General features: G+C 34.5%; 1 protein-coding gene across 3 annotated transcripts in view; it reads left to right on the top strand.

The window, feature by feature from the left end:
• The window catches only part of LOC118202091 (hapless 2), an 87,573-nt gene that overhangs the window by 47,254 nt on the left and 15,628 nt on the right, over nt 1-24,691 (top strand). The window contains exons 9-12 of one of the 3 annotated variants that reach the window (XM_035374260.2): nt 5,178-5,362; nt 7,622-7,863; nt 15,928-16,025; nt 16,115-16,283. In XM_035374260.2, the coding sequence (XP_035230151.2) occupies nt 5,178-5,362; nt 7,622-7,863; nt 15,928-16,025; nt 16,115-16,283 (694 nt within the window). The remainder of the gene's footprint in view (nt 1-5,177; nt 5,363-7,621; nt 7,864-15,927; nt 16,026-16,114; nt 16,284-24,691) is intronic. The other 2 variants (XM_085821087.1, XM_085821088.1) reach the window with 2 other exon arrangements.

The raw sequence follows: 24,691 nt of genomic DNA, 5'->3' as shown, positions 1-24,691 counted from the left end.
AAAGAATTATTCTCTTACATTTTATAGTAACTCAGTTACAAGTTTTAAATAATATTAAAAAAAAATCCTTATTTTATTCCCTTTCAAAATATTCAGAGAAAATTAAGTACTATTTAAAGTATTTTGCTATTAAAATAAAAGGTGCTCTAATTTGAAATGGACTGGATAGAGCATTAATTATAAACTGACTTATATTTTTCAATTTAAAAGATGCTTCAGAAGCTAACTTTGATCTTAATTTTTGTAATCCTTAACCGAATAAAATCGAATTACCTTAATATTTTTTTTCTAATGTAATTAACGAAAACTTGTGAAAATATTTCATTCAAATTAAACCATTCTGGGCAAACTGTTCTGTGAAAAGTATAGTATTTAATTCCATTCAGAATGAAATGTTGTTTAAACATTTTATTTTTTAAATAACATTTCATTCAGAATGGAATTAAATACTATACTTTTCACAGAACTGTTTCAAAGAACTTAGGACTCTGAAGTATTGTAGAAAAAGAAAATATATACATTTATATGTATATTTATGATGTACTTACAAAATATTTACATCCCATCGTGCCAAAACCCATCGAACTTAATGGTAATGGTAAAATACCCAATGTTTTCGTCACGAACGAAGGGATCGGCAGTGCTTCAAAGCAGGGTATTGGGGAAACCGGTTAGAGCCAAACCATCTTACTACCTCCTTGGTATAAAGGTGTATGGTATTAACTAATGCACAAAGTTTGTCTCTGCTGATACCAGTCTCTCGGGATGCTGTAAAAATTTTATGTTTTTCTGTGATGTATGTTTTTGTTCCAGAACATCACATAGCTTACAGGTACAAGAGGATGAAATAAATGGTACTTACCTGTATGTTTTACTGGAATTGGGAATTCCCATATAGCAACAAGGGCAAGATAAATTAAATTGCCACTTTAGTAACTAGACTAAAACTTATAGATGTTAGTTTTATTAATTAAAAAACTGAAGATATTAAGCTTATTTAATTAGATATTTTGAACATTATCTCAGAAGAAATCTTTTGCATACTGTAGAAATTTCTTTTATGTTTCTAAAATAATTAATTAGCAATTTATTTGAATACTAATAACTTTTCATATTTAATTACTCCATGTGTTTGCATGTTAATGTTTTAGCTTGGGAAGGTGATATAAATGTTATAAAAATATTTAATCTCTTTTTGGTTTCACCCAGGATTGTGAAAAGGGAACTTGTATTTATATTGCAATAAATATGATTTTCTCACTTATATATATGTATATATATATATTTAGTTTTGAATTTTAATATAAGAGTATCCAAACTTTGATAGGCAAAAACATACATTACTCAAAATTGAAAATGCAATGCCAAGAAGGATTGGCCAAAAAGTGATGAAACTCAGCAAACAGAGAGAGAGAGACAGCAATGAACAATAAGTGATCTTTATTTTAAAATGATATGCATAATACAGAGGAAGAATAGTATCAGCTCAGTAGGTTGTAGGACCACATTGGATGGTAATACATGAAGCAGCATGTCTAGGTACAGAGACTATGGATGTAGTCCTGATGAATAGCTCTCCATACTTTGTCAACCATTTTCTACAGTTCATCTGAACATGGCAATGGCAGGGTGTGCAAATGGTGTTTGATCACATGTTCAATTGGTAGGAGATCAGGAGAAAATAGTCGCCAGGGAAGCATCTGAACACCTTGCAGAGCATATTGGCTGATGCAAGCAGTGTGTGATTGAGCCTTATCCTACTGATAAAAGACATTGGGCACTCTCTGAATGTAGGGGAGAGACCCCGGCTGCAGCACACCATCCACATATCACTGGGCCATCATAGGGCTCTGAATACGAACTAGAGGTGACCTGGAATTGTAAGCAATTTTGCCCCAAACTTATGGCCAAACTGTATATATATTATACTGCCCAAACTGTATTATTGTAACTATTGTGCCCCAAACTATGAAGCCGCGTTGTCGGCTTCATAGTTTAAATGAATTGCTGACGTTCCACTGTTCATTCAGAATTCTACCTGTCTCCACTTCTACGCCGCACTCATATGCGGCAACTATCATTGGAGAAACAGAAGCATGATTCATCTGAGAACATGATCCTGTGCCATTCCGTCGTCCACATTGCTCGAGCCCCGCACCATTGCAGACGTTGGCGTCTGTGATGTGGAGTCAATGGCAGTCTTCTTAACAGGCATCACGAGTGCAGGCCACTATCCACCATTTCTCAGCAAATAGTTCAGGTTGATATGGGAACATCCAGGGTGTCTTGAATATGCTGCAGAATGGAGGTAGCAGTGGCTTGTGGATGCATTGATCCACACAGTGTAGATGTCACTCTGGCTGCATCTGCACCCTTTGAATTTGCCACATTTCCTTATTTCAACCATCATTGCCACAGCCAGTGCACTGTGGACACATCTTAGGTGTGTGTGTCTCAGCTGAGATTTGCTCTGTGGAACAATCTGCCCTTCTCAGTCCGATCACCATGCTCCTCCATAAAATCGTCTGTCTGCTGGAACTGCCTCCATTGACAGCAGCCGGGTACTCTCTACTATTTACATGCATCCTTTGAGACAAGAACAAATTTTCTAAGATGATTTCCCTAGCAGAAATAACATCATGAAAATTGAACATTCTGCAGGTTCCTTCCCTTATATCTTCTTCAATGTGCACTGGAGAGTTTAACTGTGCATTTCACATCATTTCACATCATTTACATAATTCTGTGACGTGCATCTACCCTGAAATTTGCATGATTTTTGGGCCTCTCCTTCTTGGTGTCGCATTCTCAATGTCAGGTAGTGTACATATTAGTCCTGAAAGCCCTATAGTTTAAATCAAAAGGGGAGAAAACTGTATTAATGTATTTTTAGAGCAATTTTTTTTCATTATTTCAAAATGGATATGGCAGTGATATTTAATATTATTAATTAATTATGACCTCAATACCGGTCAGCATGAGAAGTTTTATTATAGTTGGACATATATAAGAAATTGGAAAGCTTAAACAGAGTAGTGGGGAAAAAATGAATGCACCAAATAAAAGCACTAATCAGAACTCAGATTAATGTCTGAAAAATTCAGAGAAGCAGTAAAAGGCTTATAATAATTCTGTTAGAATAAGCTTAGATTTAAAAGGACATTTAATACACCTAATTAATTATTCTTCAATTTATTATGCAACAACTGGATAAAAACAATAACAACAATCCTCAAATCTTACTTTTCTCTCAAGATTATTATCTTTTTCCCCCAGATGACTTGTGATTCAGGTCTTAATGCAGTCTAAAATATTCTCATATGAACATAATTTTATGCTTGTAAATGTAACTGATACGTTTTAGTAGTAAAATAGTGAAATTGTAGTCTTATAGGGTTTTATAAGGTCTTATAGGTCCTACTTTTTTTTAAAAAAACTATGGGTAATACTATTTAATGGAGACTGAATAATTGTTTTTTTATGATATATAACTATTTATGTGCTAATTTTCTGAATAGACGGAAAGTCTATTCAGAAACATAACTCAGTCTAATTTTGTAATTCCATAATAATTTCAAATAATTTTAAATATACCTAATTTAATGGGCTATGTAACAAGATAGGTTTTAATTAAATGAAGGAAGTAATTTTATGCATGATTGAAACTTAACTACTGAAAATTAACAATTCTTAGATCTTTCCATTTTAGGGCAACATGCAGCCAACAGTTTTCTATACAAAGGTACTTACACCAACATTATTTATTGGCAATCATTAAATTAAATTTTTTATTCTTATCTCAGAACAATATTCTTGCTTTTATATTCTTGCTAATTAAAAGTTTTTAAAGCATATCAGTCTATTTCATTCTTTTTTTATTTAAATAACTAATTTATGAGATATAGTGTTTATGTTTAGAAAATTTTCACCACTGTAAAAACAAGTTGTTGATGAAAGTATATTTTCTCTCTGGAAATATCAACTTGGCACATATACCTTTCTAGGGAAAATGTTTTGCTATAATGGGAAAGATCTCATTTCTTTAGTAATTATTAATGTGATTTTAAATTATTACATATGGAATTATGAAATTGTTCAAGAAGACATTTGAAAAATGTTTGAAAATTCTAATATTTTGATGAGATTTTATTTAAATGCAGACCTGCTGTTAAATTTGATACATGATATATTGATTTAAAAGTGCTTTGCAGAATGACTGTATTTTTATGTGATTTTTATTCTGCTTGAAACTTTCTATTGAAAATAATGATTTATATTTTAACATTATTATATATATTTAAATTATATTATTTATATATTTATATTTATATTATATATTTAAATTATATTATTTATATATTTATATTATATATTTAAATTATAGTATTTATTATAAAATATACTGAAAACTAAAATTGTTTTCAGTATATTTTATAAGAATTATGTTTGTATGTGGTATAATAATTGTAAAGCATTTTATTGACACCTCATGTTAATAGAACTCTTTTTTTTATGAAGTTTTTTATCTTCTTATATTGCATATCTTCTCATAAAAGTGTAATTAAATAGTCTTACAATCTTAAAAACAGTATGTGTACTATAAGTTTCTTATAATGAAATAGTTATTCCAGTTGCTTTTCTTTCTAATAGTAATGACATATACACTTACTCATATAATGAAATACTGTACAACTGTCCTCTTCTCCAAATTTTGTCTTTGTTAAATATGCATAAAATGTATCATAAGCATGCATTAATAGTTATTAGAGTATGTTAGTTTTTTAGTTTGTTAATTAATTAATTTTTGACAGGAATACATTTTCAAACTTAAGGAACAAAGAAGCTGGGTTTACATTTTGTTAAAATTTTTAATTTTCAACAACTCTGCTATATCCTCTAATTTGTAACTGTGCACGATGGATGTAAATACTTCCTTCCTTTTTTCCAACTTTTTCTTTCAATTTAAAAGTTAAAAAAAATTCCAGAAAACAGTTATGAAGTTTTCAGATTTTATTGGGAAGTTGTTAAATTTAGCCTTAAGTTGCTAATTTAGCAGAATTCCTGTATCAAACTTTTTTGTGTGTGTGCTTCTGATTCACATAATAAATTGTTTAAATTTTGATAATGGAAGTTTAATTTATGAAAATAGAGTGGTATCATTTTGTAATTATCAATAGGGTCAAAACAAAACTCAAGCAAAAAGGAAATATTTATTAGAAGCTTATGGTACACCATATAAAGACCCTATTGTAATAGATCAAGACACAAAAGAGCATTGGCTTGCACTCGAATATTATGAACCGCATACTACTGTTATGACAGTTGAATTTAATGCTGATGATATAGTTATATTAACTCCTGGGTAAGTGTTTTATTATTTAAAATAAATGTTCTCATAAAAAAAATGTATGAACAAGAAAGTAAACTATTTCAGGTGAATGTGGTGTGATTAGAATGTTCTAGTATTATCAAGTAATGATCCTTTTATCCGAAGAGGGGGGGGAACTGGTAAACCTGCTTAATATCTCATAGGGCCCCTGCTTGCATGCAGAAATGCTGCAACAGAATGTGGCATGGACTCGACTAATGTCTGAAGGTGTGCTAGAGGTAATTCACACCATGAATCTTGCAGGACAATTCACAAATACATAGGCTTGCAAGGTGGAAGAGATCTCTTCTAAACAGTACGTTTTGAGGCATCCAAGATATACTCAATAATGGTCATGTCTGGGGATCTAGATGATCAATGGACATGTCAAGTCCTGGTGCCACTTGGCAGCAACTCTTGATGTGTGGGATGTCGTATTATCCTGCTGGAAGTGTCCAAGTTCATCGAAATGCACAATAAACATGAAAGGGTGCAGGTGATCGGACAGGATGCTTATGTATCTGTCACCTGACATAGACATATCAGAGGTCCCGTATCATACTAACTTTACATGCCCCATACCATGACAAAGCCTCTACCAGCTGCAACAGTCCCCTGTTGACATGTAGGGTCCATGGATTCATGAGGTTGTCTCCATACCCGTACACATTCATCCACCCAATACAACTGTAAATGAGACTCGCCAGACCAGCAATATGTTTCCAGTCATCAACAGTCCAATGGCAAATATAAAGCATTCTTATAGAGGCTTTGCAATCTCTATAAGAAATGACATGATTTTCTGAACAGAAAATGCAAATAGGTTTTTCCTCTGGTTTTAATGAACATGTGTTAGATATGTTGCTTTTACCACACTTGCAGCAACATACTTTTTCATAACAACTATGTTGCAAATGTCTTTACTCTTGACAATTAAAACATTTTATAGGGTGTTTATTTGGCATGCATTTGTCGAAAATGATGTTAAAGTTAAAAATATTATTTAGTTTGTAAATTCCTTCGCCTGCAGCATTTCTTTTCAACTTTAAAAAGTAGATCGAGAGATGAATAATTTATTCATTCTGCTTTTTTTTTAATTGCTTTAATTTAATGATGGCAAATTTTTGCATTCAAGATCTTAAAAGATTGTTTCTTTGGTTACTGAGCTCGGTATATTCTTTAGAATTACTTTGATTGTCGATTCTGAGCTGATTTGTTAAGTATGAAAATTAATGTGAGCTTTCTGAAAATTTTGTATTGCAGTTTTATAGTCATCAAGAGTTATAGTATGAAGAAAGGTAGATCTAGCTTTCATTTCTGCTTTGTACTGACTTTTACATGTTTCTTTTAACATCCTATACTCTTAAGAACCAGTCTGCATTTTCTTCAATGATTACTATTGGTGGAATTTTTCCCATTTTTTTGTGCATTTTCAACTCATATGTTTTTAAGGAATTTATCATTTTCATTCTGTTGAATTTTAAATCTATTGCTATGGGTGATTTCAGTTTCAGTGAGAAATTTTTCTGGAGATTTACAAGTCCGTGAAGAGATAATCCACCGATTTTTTGGGATATCTTCTAAGAAATTATTTGTTGCCTGAGTGATACTACTGTTTTTCTTTGCTTCTTATGCTAAACTTTCAGTAAGATTCAGGAAGATATTTTTATGCAGTTCAAGTACTGAATTGAAATCTGGAGTTGTGTCCTTAATTTTTCTGATCTTCGATCTGTAGTTGAGAGGGATTTTCATAGGTCTGTGCAGTCCTAGCCATTATTGTGTGCATGCCTTGATAAGCTCTAATTATTGCTTCCTGGCCACCTTTAAGACTAAATCGAGAAAAGTCCAACCTATGGGGTGTGTTCCAATTCTGAGTCACTATTCATGTAATCTATGGCTAGGGTATGCCAAGGAATCTTATCCCTAACAGGTGGAGCATTGTTAGCCATTTGATAAGAAAAAACAAAAAGTAATATTTACCATATTCTGAGAGGAGCAGTCTGAAGTGTTGTACGTAATGAAGCGACACTGAATCTCAAATAGAGTGAGATGATCATAACTGTACCAGACATTTGTTGCCTTTGCCTTATATAGGGGCTGTCAACTGCCATGCTTTACTGTGATTGGTTCCACACCTCTGTTATTTGCATATGTATGCCTATACTGTTTTTTTTGGAGGGCTCTTCAATGTATATTTATTCATATATTAGTGTGCCTGATGTTTAAACTATTTAATTTTTCTGTATTATTTAGGCAACAAGCTGAGATACTGAAAGTGGTCTCAACAAGCTTGCAGAAAAGGATTGTAATTTATGTTAGTGTTCATAACACAGGCCTTTCACCTGCTAAATTTTCAGTCCGAGCTGTTAAGTGTGGGTTTCAAGTACCTGACTCTAACAACTTGACACTTCTTGTACCACCTCAGCTCACTGAAGAATTTGTGCTGTCTACAAATCCTGGCTCTATTCAGTTGAATGAAAAATTTACATGCTCAGGTTGTTTTACCATATCAAGTATTATTTTTACTACTTTTAAGTGCTTTGTTATATGATTTTCAATTATGCTTTTTAGATATGAATTAAAATGCATATAATCTTATTATGAATGCTAGCTAAGCATTTATCAGGAATATCCAAATGCATTAATAATTTAGCTATCTGTTCATCAAAAATGCTGCCTATGCCACAAGATTGATTAATATTATATCTTCAAGAAGAAGGTTAGACACACACACACACACACACAAAAAAAAAAAAAAAAAAAAAAAAAAAAAAAAAAAAAAGAAAAAAAGAAAAAAACTATGCCTTCTCTGAGATTTAAAACCAAACCCAATGATATAGCAGCTAGCTTTGCTAACCAGCATATTGACGAGGACAACTCATTCTTAATTTTGTTTTTAATAAGGGCTGTAAATATTTCTCTGAATATTCTATTTTTAAAATGACAGTTTAAGAGTCTCTCTCCTTCCCCTCTCCCCAAAAAGTAAAAATATTGTGATTAAAATACAGAACTACTAAGCAGATTAGATTGAAAAAAAAATGGAAATAGAAAGTAGTCAAGTAATTTTGCTGTGAAATTCAAAGTTAAAAACAAATTTTAAATGCCAGTAATTGAAAAGATTTGTACAATTTTTGCAAAACTTAGTATTAAGCCATAATATCAAACTGCAGTCAAGTACCAAGTTTTAAGGAAGTTGGGAAAAGTAGGAAGGAAATGATATGACATATTAAAAAAAGTCCGAACTTTGTATAAAAAAATGTGGTAGTTCAGTACTACATTAAAAATAGGATCTGTAAATGTTCTATAAAAATCAGTCATCCTTTCGAAGTATGAAAAAGGTATATAAATTTTGTTTATAATGTGATTAGAATGGCAGGTATGAAACTTGTCCACTTTTTTTCATTTGCATAGTGTACATATAATGTAGAAAAACAAAATATTTATTCAATGCTTAATTTATATTATGCAGGTTGATGTATAGTTCACATTTAATGGTCCTTTACGATTCCCTATTCACAGTGGGAGAAATTAATTTTAAAATATGATGCCCCTCTGTTTAAAAAAAAAGTTTCCATTGATATAATGAATTAATCAGGGTGCAGTTTATATCTGTTTTCAACAAAATAATGGAATATATAATAGTGTTGCGTGTGTACGGGTTCGTTATGAAATGAATGCACAAGTCCGATGAAAAATGAACAAAAATTTATTATTATCACAACAAAAATGCTTAAATTTTCTCAAATTATCATGCAGTATTACAATATCTCACAGTAGTTATCTTTTAACTACTCAAATGTCCAATAGAACGTAATTCAAAACAGCTAAAGAAAGCTAAGCAGCAATTACTGCAAACTGAGAGGTTTTCCTCCTTTTATAAGATTTTTAAATCGCGTGCGAGAATTTTCTGGTACTTTCTCGAAGTTAAATGCACGTGCTCTTGTATTTTTAATTTTCCGGCTTAGCTTTCTTCTTTTAATATTCGTCATGCGCTGCACTGCGCTGGAAATAAAACCATTTAATTTATAATTGAATTAACATTAGCTTTTTAAATACCAAATTCGTAACACTGCCCCTTTTCCAAGGACTGCACGTCCCGGGCAGTACAATCCCTGGACAGGAAGCTAAACTTACAACTGTGGCATAAATGCATTAATAAGCATTACATTACAATGATAAACAACATGAACAATAAATGCAATAAATAAAACAAATCAAATGCTATCAAATACAAATCAAATACTAAATGCAAATCAAATCAAACACACATTTAAAAACAGAAAGAACCTTGGTTTTATACTATTTACAATTATTTACATTACGTACTATGGCCATAGTAATGAACTAACCTGTCGTAATGAACGACTTAAAGTTTAGAGTTCGAAGACTTACGAATCCGAACCACGACGTCATTCAGCCTGTTCAGCACTGTATATGGACCATACGAAGGTGACTGTAATTTAGGACTGAGTCCTTTTCGTTGAATCGGGTTCCACGACCACACCTTGTCTCCTTTGTTGGATCTATGTCTAGTAGCTCCCGTGTCGTATCTGGTCTTCACTTTCTCTGTCGCCAAGTTGACTCGCTTTCATGCAGAATGGTGCATCCTCTCAAGCAATGAAGGCGCATCCGTAGGGCAACCAAACAGGCGGTCACAAGGCAGACGAAGGTCTCGACCGAAGAGCTTCTGGGATAGAGAATAGCTGGTAGTCTTGCGTTTCTTTTCAACCCTAGCATGATTTCAGCGGCTTCCCGAGCTGGGTCTTTCGGACAAGGCGTCGGCATTTCCAGGTGAGGATCTCTTCTGAGGATGGATAGTCATGTCACCAGATGCTGAAAGCAGCTTCTTGTTTTTGAAGTCTAAGGAAAAATTGTATTTCCTTAAAAAGTCCAATCCGAGTATGCATGGATCTGTAATATCCGCCACATAAGCCGTGTGATGATAGGCGGTACTTCCAAACGTGATGCTCACGTTTAACTTCCCAGTTATGTCGATCTTATCACCAGATGCAGTTTGAAGAGTAACACAGGATGGCATCCAAATAAGTTTATCTTTAAACTGTTCAGCTAAATCTTTCCTAATGATGGTAACATTAGCTCCTGTGTCAATGATCATATTGCAAGGAACTCCATCGATATTCCCATTGATGGACAGTCTGTTATTTTTGCCACTCACTATAGAGATCTTAAGTGCTTTAAAACAGGGTTTCTCATTATCTGGCAACCTCCGTTCCTTGATATGGTCATTAATTTGTTTCCTGCGTCGTTGCTCAGAAATGGTCTCAATTTTCGTACCCTGGGGTGTTCTGCAATTCTTTCGTATGTGGCCTTCAGCTCCACAGTTCCAGCACTTTAGTTTGTTGTCAATCCTTTTCAGTCCCATGGCATTTAATTGTCTGTTTAACCCGCTTCTCTTATTTTCCGTGCTCTGGGGTGTTCTGCAGTTCTTTCGTATGTGGCTTTCAACACCGCAGTTCCAGCACTTTAGGGTTAGTTTCTTCACACCAGTATTCCATCTCAAAGCATTCACTGGTCTTATCAAATCATCTGCTTTATTATCCGTGCCCTGGAGTGTTCTGCAATTCCGTCAGCGACCTTCAGAACCACATCTCCAACACCTTAGAACCACTTTGTTATCACTGCTACTCCGTATCAAAGCATTGATTTGTCTGGATAAATCATCTAGACGAGCAGTGACCTTGATCCCCTGGCTCCTGGACTTGAGCAGCTCTGACTGGATGGCGGTCTTGACGGGTGGCTTGCTGTGCTGCCTCAAATTTCATGGCGTACAACAGAGCGCTTTTTACATCTTTAACACCTGGAATTCGCAGTGCTTTCTGTATTTCAGGGTCCCGGATGACATCGATGAAATATTGCAGCGACAGGATTTTTCTTGTTTCTGTCGGGCACTCCGAAAAGGCGTGATGTGACAGCCTTTCAACATCCGTGGTGAGCTCCTGAAGTGTTTCGGTGGGCTTCTGCTGACAGGATTTTAGTTGAAGCCTGCTGTAGTCTTTTAAACACTTCTCTCCAAAGCGCAGCTCCAATGCGCCGGATAGAGCTTCGAAGTCTAAGCTCTGGTTTTCGGGAAGAGTCTGCAGGATATCCGCTGCGTCTGCTTTCAGAGAAGCGGCGAGATGACAGGCTGTAGTTTGGAAATCCCATCCATTCACATCCACAACGATAGAAAATTGTGTCTTATACACATGCCAGGAGGTCTTCCCATCATATGTAGATAGTTTCAGAGAGGGACGAGCAGGCATTGATAAAAATTTAAAACTGTCCGAATTGCTCCATGCCGTCGCTACGAATTTCTTTAAAGTTTCCATTTCTTTGGCAACTGCTAAAACTCTGTCATCAATTTGTTGTTCGATTTGGTGTTGGACGGCACAAACTCTTCCTTCAATTCGTTCCGCCACAGCAGAAACTCTCCCTTCTATTTGTTCTTTGACGGAGGAGACTCTTTCTTCAATTTCTCCAACCTTACTTTCGACCAAGTCTATTCTACCTTCTATAGCCTCGAATTTGTTTTCTATTATGCAGGTAATTTCTCTTTTCATTTCCTCTTGACCTGCTTTCATCTCGTCTCTAACAGATTTCATCTCGTCTTTAACGGATTTCATCTCTCTTTGACGAATTCCTGTCCCGCTTTCATTTCTTCCTGTCCTGCTTCAATCTTTTCCTGTACGGATTTTTGACCAGCATCCATTTTCTCTTTAATTTCTTCTTTAAAAGATGTTTGGCCAACTTCCATCTTTTCTTGGAACGCAGCAAAAACAGTAATGAGCTGTCTCAATTGTTCTTCCGTCCCTCTTGTTATTGGCATTCAAATCCCACTTCTGACACCAAAAATTGTTGCATGCATAAGGGTTCGTTATGAAATGAATGCACAAGTCTGATGAAAAATGAACAAAAATTTATTATTATTACAACAGAAATGCTTAAATTTTCTCAAATTATCATGCAGTATTACAATATCTCACAGTAGTTATCTTTTAACTACTCAAATGTCCAATAGAACGTAATTCAAAACAGCTAAAGAAAGCTAATCTGCGAATTCGCTACAATCAACAAGAGCAGTTTTCTAAACAACAACAAACTAAACAGCAACTACTAAAAACTGAGAGGATTTCCTCCTTTTATAAGATTTTTAAATCGCGTGCGAGAATTTTCTGGTACTTTCTCGAAATCAAAAAGACATATTTATTTACTTAATGTTAAATGCACGTGCTCTTGTATTTTTAATTTTCCAGCTTAGCTTTCTTCTTTTAATATTCGTCATGCGCTGCACTGCGCAGGAAATAAAACCATTTAATTTATAATTGAACTAACATTAGCTTTTTAAATACCAAATTTGTAACAATAGTATAGTTTTTATCATAAGGTATGTGTATTGTTTTATTATTATTATAACGAAGGTTATATGTATTTAAATCAGAGATTCCGAAATTTTGTGTCCTGTAGACCACTTGCCAATTTTTTTCTGTTTTTCGTAGATCCCTTTCTAGGGGTCATTCCAAAACCAGTCAAGCAGGATAATATTTATGCTCAAGGGCTCCCAAACAGAGTAAAATCATGGGCAAAGTTTCACCCAAGGTGTTTCCAAACATTTGTGAAAGCAAAATGTATGGAAATGTCATGGGAAAATGTGAAATTTACCTGACTGTGATACCTGTTAGGTGAAAATTGTTCACACTGGTTGAGTAATTGCACCTATAATGCAACCATAATATTGAATTTTAAAAAATTCATCAACCTGAAATGTGGTTTTATAGGTGACCCAAAGTAACTCACACTGTAAACTGGAAAATTTTAAAATAAAAATAAATGAATAAATAAATAAAATTCTTATTCATGTAGCTTTTTAATCAAAGCGACTCAAAATTCAAATCTAGTAATATTCTTGCATTAAGATTAATACAAAAAACTCAATGCTTTTAATTGGAGGGATGAACCTAATGCTTTAACAGCAAAGATTTAATACATTTGTCTTCAAATTAGTCAGGCTTAACCTTAAGTCAGCCAATGATTTTGTCTGTTTCATTTTTCCCTCCCTTTTTTGGGGAAGGGATATTGGCAATCGCACTGAAACCCCTTTCCACAAGGAAAGGAGATGGAAAAGTTATCAAAAACTTTTTTGCGATAATCCATAATGCAGGATAAGTAATCGGTATGTCTGTCTGAACTCAGAATTGCTGATAGCACTTTTTAAACCATGTGTTCTTTGCTAGTGCTTATTGCATCAGTTCTTCTCAGAGCCTGACTTTCTGTTTCTCAATGCCACTGTATGGATTGATAATCCACTGTGGTACTTCCATAGTCAAAGCATCCTCAAACCTGGTTTTAAAGTCTGTGTGAAGGGCATTTAAATGTTGAACATATCCCGAAACATCATCATCCTGGCAATTTGCTATATAGTTGGAAAACTGGGAAAATTCCCACCATTCAGTGTGTTGTTTCAGTAAGTCTGGCAAGAAAAGCTATAATTTTGTACTTAGTTTCTGTCAAATTTAGATTATCACCTTATAACTGCAAGTTAACATAATTAAATTAGTAAATAAATAAGTTAAATAACCATTGGATTAAATTTTCTTTTTAAATGAGACCTTTAGCATCTAAAAACTCTAAAACAGTCTCAAAAATTACAAAAAATCAAATTTGTCAAAAGGCTTATGTTTAAAGACAGCCAATGTACTTCATGTGAAAGAGTAATTGATGAAATTTCTCATCATTTTCTTCACAAAACTGCACGCATAACGTAGAATTCAGCGCGTTGTTCCGAATTTTGTGTACTGCACTTAAGAGGAATTGAATCTTCCTCTCAGACTTTTAGCAACTTAATGTTGTTGATGGGTAACACAGTGAACTGCAAACACCCTTGGTATATTTTGTTTTAAATAGCTTATAAAACTGTGATAGTGCCCAAACATGACAGGTGCTCCATCTGCTGCTGCTGACCTCGTATTTGATAAAGGGTCACTTTTTCCATGGAGTAATCTCTCAAAATATAAAATATTGATTCAACTTCATTATCTATTGTTAGTGGTCTCACGAAGAACAGTTCTTAGTTCATAACATAGCAAACATATGCCACTATAGTGTTTCATTACCATATAAAGTTGATTCGTCCAACTGCATGGAGAAATGGGTCATTTGCACATAATTACACAAGAAACTTTCAACATCATCACCCATTTCATCAATACATCTTTGAACTGTGTTGTTGCTCAAAGGAATTATTTTGAATATGTCACATTCAGGTTTTTGTAGAACAGTTTTTGAAACTTCTTCAATGGCTGGAAAAATTAGCTGCTCTTTGATAGAATGCAGCTTTTCTGATTTTGTTATGAGTAGTGAAATACTGTAACATGCCTGCAAAACCATCATCTCTTTTTGATGTCGAAGTAAACATACTATCCACTGTAGGTCTCTTCTGAAGTCTTTCTTTCAGTGCTTGAAACTGTTTCAAGAGGATGTTACCCTGATCTATCAAGGTGACATTCTCTTGGATGATTTTCCAGCTTAGGTGATTTAATAGAGCCATTGCTTAAAACTTCATTGCATAAAAGACACTTGGACAAGTATTTGTCCAATGATGATGGAATGAAGCCGAACTATTTACCTTGCATAAAAGTGTTAAAAAAAGACAAATTGGAAATCCAGCCTTATGTCTACAACAAAATATCCATTAAAAAAATGAGATGTTAACTACTGAAATTGGTTAATTATTTGTAATGCAAAAATTTATATTGGTTTTCAAAGAGGGATAATTTAGTCATCACAAAACATAAACAATTCTCAGAACTAGCTTTGTTGTTACTTTTAGACATATCCTCTTTAAATTTTAGAAATTACTTGGCATTTTAAATATGATTAGTGTCTCTGCATAATCAGAGGGGCTAAAAAAAAAGTGCCCATAGTTCAAAGAAGATAATTTTGATTTACTTTAATTTCTTCGTATCTAACTGCTTATTTTTATATTTCTGAAAATATTTGCTTCTCAAAATTCAGAAAACAAATGCAGTGTTTGTCTCTGATACTCATATTTATAATTGATGAATTAAACAATTCTGTGCGAACACAAGTAGTTCAAGTCCGTGCCATCCCTGCAAAGCTCTGGTACATGTCTGGTGCTACTGCACATATACCATAATGCATTGCTACTGGTATTAAATGTACAACTTTTTACAAGTGCTGTAACCACAAAATAAATAGGTGCCTACTTACACAAGTTTATGAAATATACTTAATTAGTTTATAGGCCTATTAGATAAGTAAATATTATGTAAGTATATATGTAAAATCTGTGTTAGGTGCGTTATGTCATTCATGAAACATCTGAATTTTGGTGACAACCTACTTAAATATGATTGAATCTTGTGAACCCCTGATTACATCTCCTGCACCCCCAATTTTTTCTTTCATTGACATGGACCCCATGCAAGTCGGAACAGACTGCTGAGAGTCCATATAGACCACTTTGGGAATATCTGCCTTAAACAGAGATGAAATGTGTACCTGATGTTCATTACTGTCACTAAAAGGAAATATATTTGCAGTTCAAGTTAACAATGCCTTATATGGTGTGGTTGCAAAACGTGATGTAGCAATAAAGCCATTTGACAGATGTATTTGCAATATGCATTGTGAATGTGTAGTAAGTATTTGCAAGTCGTCTTTATTTTAAAAGTTATAGAAAACTCAAATCAAATGTAATTTTAAATTAATTAAAAAAAATACTTTCAGTGCTTAGGAGAGAGTTTAAAATGTGTGCCACTTTCAGAAGAAGATTACCATGCTGCAGGATTTCAGGGTTCACTACCAGTATTAACTGCAAAGCCACCATATAAAACATGGTTTGCACAACATCCAGTTTTGGCATTTTTTTCTATATTCCTCATTCTCATTGTTTTAGGTTAGTTTTTGGTTATTTTCAATTATTATTGCTTATCTGCATAAATTATGAAAATTTTTAAGAATGCTCTTATTGCATATAGTCTCTGATAGTGTTTATTTCCAGTAACACATGATATTTTTTAAACACAGACCATATATTCTGAAAAATGAGAAACTAACCATGTAGGTCATTTTATAAGTTTTATTATTTTCTACCTAAATGACTAAATTAATTGGTAAGAGTTTGAAACTTTCTCGTGAGATAGCAGCCTCTGCTGCATGACTGTAAGATAGGAAAATCTGTTTAAAAAGTTTTATTGTTTTGGAATTTCAGCAAATATTATACATAATTTAATGTTACAGATCTGTAATATTTAATTATCTATAATATTTCCTGGGATCACAGCCATACACATACTCTTAACCCAATTCCAATGTCAGAACTTTTTTCAAAGGTTGTCATACATTCTGATTCTAAAGGTGCTCTTCTAGCCATTTTTTCTTTTGAATCATCAATGTCTGTTGATGCTTTAAAATGTAAGCAGTTTCTAAACAGCTTAGCTCAAGAAGGCAAAGAAGTTGCCATGAAATAGATACCATCACACAACTGCCTTTATGGAAATAAGACAGATTTTTTGGGCAAAGAAAAGAACCAATATTCTCCAAATAACTGACAACAACATCCCTTTTTACGCTGCTAAAAGAGTAATAAAAATTATGACAGAGAAGCCTTTTGGGAGAATGTTCCCCAAAAGAAACAGTCATAAAGCATGGATTAACATAATTTTTGACACTCCTTTATGGCCCAGAAAGAAATCTGTTGCTACCTTTTGTCTTGATACTGACCATGATTGCCTTTTAAAACATCTGTATCAAATGAACATTATTCCAACCCTAATTTGTAAACTGTGCAAACTTCATGAGGAAATGGATGCCTCACATCTGAGTTATAGCCCTGCACTTAATGCTGGATTACTCTGGAAGAGATATTAGGAGGCGACTCACAAAATAGGTTTGTAGATTATACTGTGGACTCTTCATTTAATTTTGCTGTTTTCTATTATCTTTTCTATCTACAGTTGTCTTTGTAATCTGCAATAAGAAATTAAAGCAATAATAATAATAATCTTTCCTGCAACATTTAGATCTGTAATGTATATTTGTAACATTTAGATAGTTCTAAATCTTCTGAAAAGTAGAAGTTTCAGTTAAATTTATATAAACTGAAAATACAGAGCTTTTATAAAAAAAAAAATGAATGATTAAAGACTGCTGAGTACTAAAAGCTCCTCCTGGGTTCAAACCCAGGCAAATGGGCTGACTGCATGGTTGGTTTTCATGATTTTCTTCATGTGTAATGTGAATACGAGTCAGATTCATTTAGAACATCATCCATGAAAGCATCTTTCCCCTTTGAAAGATAATCCTCATATGCTTTGCCATATGCAGGATAACTAACTATTATCACTAATCAGGATAACTGATCATTTTAAATAATGTGTAATTTTGTATAATTCATTTATTGCCAGGAAGATGTCAGCTGTTAACATTCTTCCGAAGTCTTGTAAGATATCTTATATTAATTAACCGGTTATTATGATTTTAGTCTTTACTATAACTTCTTCTTTCTGTACTTACGGGAATGCAAATTTTGTGTGAGCTTAAGGTTCTCAAATTTTGAGACAGAGAATGTTTCTAGCATAATGTGCTAGCTATGTAGTTAGTTCCTGCCAGCTCTAATACTTGTAATTATTCAAATTTGCAGCCTTTTACTGCCAACACTTTAAATCTGACAAGCCATTAAAATTATTAAGCGAACTTCTTGTTGACTATTTAATTGTGTAGTCTTTGATTACTGTTCAAAGTTTAATTTAAAATTGTCTTTTCTGTTTATTTGTATCACCACGAGTTGTGATTATTTTAGCACCAGAGCATGCCTTTATGTTTTAAGTTCTGTTTAAATAAAAAGTTTATTACAACCTTTTTAAGATTTTGTTGTTTAGCCACCCAGGTGGTATTGTGGTTAGGGGAGTCTATTGCGGTACCAAAAGGCCCAGATTCGAATCCAGGAAAACCGTGGTTGTAACTGTCCAATCCTTCATAGTAGGCAACAATGACCACCTATTAGGTGCCTCCACAATTAAAATGGCTACCACTTCTGGCCTTATGTTGAATAAGCAAATGCCCATCATTGGATTAAAAAAAAAAAAATCTGAAAGCTTTCAGATTTTATATTATGCCCAAAGGAGCACTTTTTTTAACGTTTTGCCTGTTACCTTTATTTATTAAATATCATGTTCTTCGCATTTAAATCATAAAATTCAATTCAACAGCAATATCACAAAATACTTAAAAGAGCATATGTTTAGAATTTCCAATACATAGTCTCGCATGCTGGAAATTTTTTTTTTAACATTGTTATTGCTCACTTTGAAATATTTGAGTTTCTTAATCAAAAACTCATAACTGCGTTACAAAATATGAAATAGATAACAAAGCAAATTCAAAATTGGGTTTTCCAGATGCCCATATTAGTGTGGAGATATACATTATTCAAAATATGATGGCTCTAGGTACCGTTATTTTATCACAATGCAAGAAACATACATACATTTATGCAGAGTCTTCATTACAGTACAAAGTCCGTGATCTGGACGTCCATTATCCGAAATGATCTATAATCTGGACCTCAAAGCCACAAACGTTTTTTTTTGTATGCTTTATGCAAGCACGTTTGATGTATAACGGACGGTATAAGCTAGGCTAAAATTATCTTTACTGATTCTAAGGCATTTCAGTTAATGTTGCAGATTGCACTGCTCCTTAATCTTCTAATTGGATCCGGTTTATTATTTTTTTGCAGACTGTTAGAGCAATTTTATAAAAATTAAGCTTGAACTTTCGATTATGTCAAAAAGAGTTTCCAATTCTAGAGCTGCCAAAGGGTCTACAAAGCGGAAGCGTGTTTCCGCTTGTGGAATTGCTTCAAAAAATGGATAAAGGCATATCTGTCTCAAAATTATGTGAGGAGTATGACATTGGAAAGTCAACTGTTTATGACATAAGCAAAAAGAAAAAGGAACTTTTCGAATTTTTTGTGGTTTCTGAACCGCACTTGCAATGAATAAAAGAAAAAAAAAAGGGTTCGTTATGCTAAAAGTGACAATCATGACAAAGTTATGATTGAATGGGTCAGACAGCGTCACAGCAAGGGTATGCCATTGACGAGTCCAATGCTAATGACTCAAGCCAAAATGTTTCATGAAGAAATGAACTTAAACACTGAGTGCACATATTCGACAGGTTGGTTAACCAAATTTTAAAATCGCCATGGTGTAAGACAAAAATTTCAGGTGAAAAAGCTTCAGCTGATACTGAAGCTGCTGAACAATTTGCAGATGAATTCATTGAACTCATTACTATTGAACAATTATCTCCAGAAGAAATTTACAACGCTGATGAAACTGGTCTTTTCTGGCAATATGTACCGCAAAATACCTTGGCAATCTCTACAGAAAAGGCTCCAACTGGTGTCAAAGATTCCAAAGCGAGACTAACAATTTTAGCGTGCGCACATGCTGCAGGAACGTCCAAGTGCTATATATATTGCACTTATTATATATTGTGCAAATAAAAAGTTATATATTGTGCAAATAAAAAGAGCATGGATGATACAAGCATTGATAAATGATTGGTTTTAAAATAATTTTTATTCCCGAGGCTCGCCGACATCTCAATTCATTCGAGCGAGGAATTTCAAAGGGTAAAGACGTCGTGCCGGTCTCGTGCCTGCCACCGATCCGACATCGATCTGCCTGATAAGATCTCCCTGTCTGACGCTATCTGTCTGCGATCTCCGACTTACTAACTTCCTTTTACAATGAATGCTCAGTAGCCACCGCGTCTTGCCGGATTATGCCATTGATTGCTGCGACTTTATGGTTATGCCAATACTTATTTTAGATTGTGTTTTACGGCGTGTTTATTATTTTTAATTTTGATTTGGTTGCTTGTCTATCTAGTTACCCCCAAGCTCACTTAGTTAGGAGTGAGTCAGGGGCCTGATAGATTTCCACCTGCCCATCCGTCTGCCGGAATGCCGTCGTGCGGGTCTGGTTCCGGGGCAAGCTCTTCCATTTGCTGGGGCGCAGGATTTATGGCTTCCATGTGTCACAATGGATACCAATCAGACTATGGAGAAGTTGATCGAATTCTATAACATACAGATTAGAGAGTTAGAAAAATCCAAACAATTAAATGGATCTTTTACAGCAATTGAAGAAAAATTTCATTCATTTCTTATCAGCTCACTGGGTATGATTAAGATTCTCAATGAGGAGAATCTTAAAAAAATGCCAAGAGCAAATTAATGTGCACCATAACCTTGATTCTTGTACTAACCATAATTCCCTTTCAGACAATGATAGAGGCCGCAGCCCTATCAAACTGCACGATAATTCTCCTACCAACACAGACGATGAAATCACCCTTGACAAGGATATATCTTCAGACGAAGATATCACTTGCAAGCGCCAAGGAGACCAAACGATTAGGATCCGGAATTCGCACTTAGCTGCGAAAAAACTTAAATTAAGCATGAAACACACTAATTCTTCCCATCAAAAGGAAAGTAAAAATCAGGAACCAAGTAATGCCAATCAAGAACAAACTAGCGGCAACGCTACACAATCTTGCATAGAAACTACCAGTGAACAAGCGGACAATCCGCTCATGAATGTCACCAATCAGGAAGAATCTACCATTAATTTAGAAAATTCTTCGACTGAAAACTATAATAATAAACAGGAAAACAAATCCAACAAATTACCTCCTATCATACTTAAGGAAAATAAATACTCTTACAGTAAAATCAAGAATATTTTTAACCAGAAAAATTTTTAATTTATTGGCAATAGTACTCCCGATGGAATTAAAATCACCACAACAGAACCTGACACTTACAGGGCAATGGTTAAAATACTTAAGGATCTGGGGGTGGAACACCACTCTTACATTCTCCCCCAAGATAGAAAACTCAAAATTGTTATTAAAGGACTCCTAAGGAGTACCGAAACTGAGGAAATAAAAGAACTTGAAGAGCTTAATTTCCAACCTGAAGAAATTAAGCAAATAATACAACCTGAAGAAAATAAGCAAATTAAGGGGGTGGAACACCACTCTTACATTCTCCCCCAAGATAGAAAACTCAAAATTGTTATTAAAGGACTCCTAAGGAGTACCGAAACTGAGGAAATAAAAGAACTTGAAGAGCTTAATTTCCAACCTGAAGAAATTAAGCAAATGACTAGAAGGAGAAATGGAGAAGTCTCAAAACTTCCCTTATTTTTAGTGACATTACCGAAAAATGAAGCCTCCAAGGAAATATACCAGATAAAATACCTATGTGGATTAAAAATTAATATAGAGGAGTACAAAGGTAGGCAGGGCCCTCTACAATGTTTTAAATGTCAGGGTTTCAATCACACTCAAATTGGATGTAATTACCAACCTAGGTGCATCAGGTGTGCAGGTTCACATGAATCACCGAGACTGCCCTGACAAGAACAATAAAGACAAACCGCTATTTTGTGCCAACTGCGGACAAAACCATACTTCAACTTTTAAAGGGTGTATTAAATTCCCAAAACCGAAACAAGACAAACAAAAAACATATCAAAGCCGCATAATAGAAGGCAAATCTTATGCACAAACCCTGGCATCAGGAACATTCAGTGAAACTATCAGCGAAGCGAAGAAAATATTCTCAGATCTCGCCGAACTAGTATCTATTATTAAAAGTGCAGGATTCCTGCAAATAACCCAACATATAAAACAGATTAATAATACTAATGAGGAAAAGAATGCTACCACTAATATAAATAATGGGTCTTAACTCTCTTATTAAAGCGCCCATACAAGTCATGATATGGAATGCTAATAATATTCTACACAAAATTCCGGAACTTCAAAATTTCCTTATCACCAAAGACATCGATATTGCCTTAATCACCGAAACTCATGCAAATCCCAGCAAACGCATGAATATTCCAAATTACCAGTGCTACCGGTGCAACAGACTTAGTCACAGAGGTGGAGGGATTGCAATTTTTGTTAAAAGCTGCCTGCAATCCTGCCTTATTAATGAAGATCGATCCAACAACCACGAGTTACTCACTGTTTCTGTACTGCTGCCCTCTTATGGCGTTGCCTATTTTAGCTCTTTATATAATCCGCCTCACAACCCACTTGATGAACAAATTCTCAAAAACATACTCTGCACTGATAATATTAATATTCTAGCCGGCAACCTCAATGCCAAAAGTACCGACTGGGCCTGCAGACAAACTAATAGTAATGGTACTGCACTCAAAAATTTCATTACTAATCATCCAGTTTATCTTTATGCTCCAAATAACTTCACCTACCTTCCTGAGAATGTCAGAGAAGGAGATATTCTGGACATTCTCCTCACTAATTCCTCCATTCCTATATATATCGAATCCACCATTGATCTCACCTCTGATCACATACCAGTAATTGCCACCCTTGGTACTAATAAAATTGCTGACGACAAGTTAATCAACAAAACTGACTGGACAAAATTTCATGATTTTCTTCAAAATAATCCACCTAAAATAGGCAGCCTCAAGACTACATATGACATTGAAGTCGCTATCGACACACTTACCAATAGCATCAAGTACGCTTACAATTTTGCTACGCAGAAGATCCCTGCTAACAAATTCTCGGAGATTCTTCCCCACAGCATCAGATCTCTCATCAAAGAAAGGAACAAACTCAGAAAACGATGGAACCTGACTTGGGACCTTCATATTAAATGCAAATTAAATAAAATTAATAGATTAATTAAGAAGAATATCAATAATTTCAAGAATGAACAATGGCAAAATAAAATTCAAAGATTCAATGAGCCTGGTAATGAATTCTGGAGTTTTGCTAAGCGACTCAGCAACAACCCCACTTGCAGCAAACCTATCAAAAAAGAAGATAAGATTGCCATTACGAATAAAGATAAAGCTACCCTGATGGCAGAGCATTTTGAGAAGCAATTTGTCCCAAATGAGACTCCTTCTGATCCTACATTCACTTATGATGTTAGATACTTTGTACAAGATTACCTTAATAGCACCTTTGTTAGACTTAATACAGAGTTCACAAATTCTAAAGAAGTCATTGAAATTATTAAGCATTTAAAAAATAGAAAAGCTCCTGGATACGACGAAATTAATAACATTACCATTAAAAACCTGCCTTTTAGCACCATTTCTAAACTTATCAGTATTTATAACGCCTCCCTGGATAAATCCTACTTTCCCATGAAATGGAAGATAGCAAAAATCATCCTTATTCCAAAGCCAGGCAAGGACTCCACTACTCCCGAAGGCTACCGGCCCATCAGCCTACTGCCTGGACTTGGCAAGATCTTTGAGAGGATCATTCTTAATAGAATGCAACAGTACATCAACGGGCTTCCTCCGGAGCAGTTTGGTTTCAGTAAAACACTCTCTACCACCAAGCAGCTTGTACGATTAATTGAATTTATTGGTAGTGCTTTGCACAATCACCAGAAAGTCGTCCTACTCATGCTCGACGTGGCCAAAGCTTTTGACCGCGTCTGGCATGAGGGGCTCATCTTCAAGCTTATCAAACACAACTTTTCTCTGGAAATGACTAAATTGATCTACTCATTTATTAAAAATAGAAAATTCTATGTTTCTTTTGGCCAGGATAATTCTGATTTTAAATACATCCGTGCCTCTGTGGCCCAAGGCTCGATTTTAGGTCCTATTCTCTACTTATTTTATGTCTCTGACTTTCCTAATCCAGACAATGAGATCAACAGATTCCTTGGTTGCTACGCGGATGATACTGCTCTTGCAGTAAAATTCCTTAGCCCCAACGCAGCAATTCATAAATTACAGAGCATCATACCTTCCATTGAAAACTGGTGCAAGCAATGGAGAATAGTCATCAATGCAGATAAATCTCAACTCCTTATTATTAGCCGCAATAGAAAGACTCACCAGATCATTAGCAACAACTTAAAGCTTTTCGACAAAAATATTCCCATTGTTAATAAAGCAAAGTACCTCGGTATCACCATCAACAATAGACTCACTTGGACAAACCATATTAATATTATTAAAGGTAAAGCCTACGGAAATATGAAAAGCCTCATGCCACTATTAGGAAAATTTTCTGGTCTCAATTTAAAAAGTAAAAAGCACATCTACACGGCCATCATCAGACCTACCCTCTGCTATGCTTCACCTGCCTGGGCTGTAGTGAAAAATAATGACATAAAGAAAATTCAAATTGTTCAAAACAAATTTCTTCGACTCATTAGGAACGCACACTACTATGTTTCTAATGCCACTCTTCACAATGATTTAAAAATCGACTACA

Source organism: Stegodyphus dumicola, chromosome 7 (assembly GCF_044657685.1).
Source record: "Stegodyphus dumicola isolate Sdum_Otavi_A_Nest chromosome 7, ASM4465768v1".
Taxonomy (NCBI): domain Eukaryota; kingdom Metazoa; phylum Arthropoda; class Arachnida; order Araneae; family Eresidae; genus Stegodyphus; species Stegodyphus dumicola.
The sequence above is the reverse complement of the archived record's forward strand: the minus strand, read 5'-3'. Positions and strand labels throughout refer to the sequence as shown.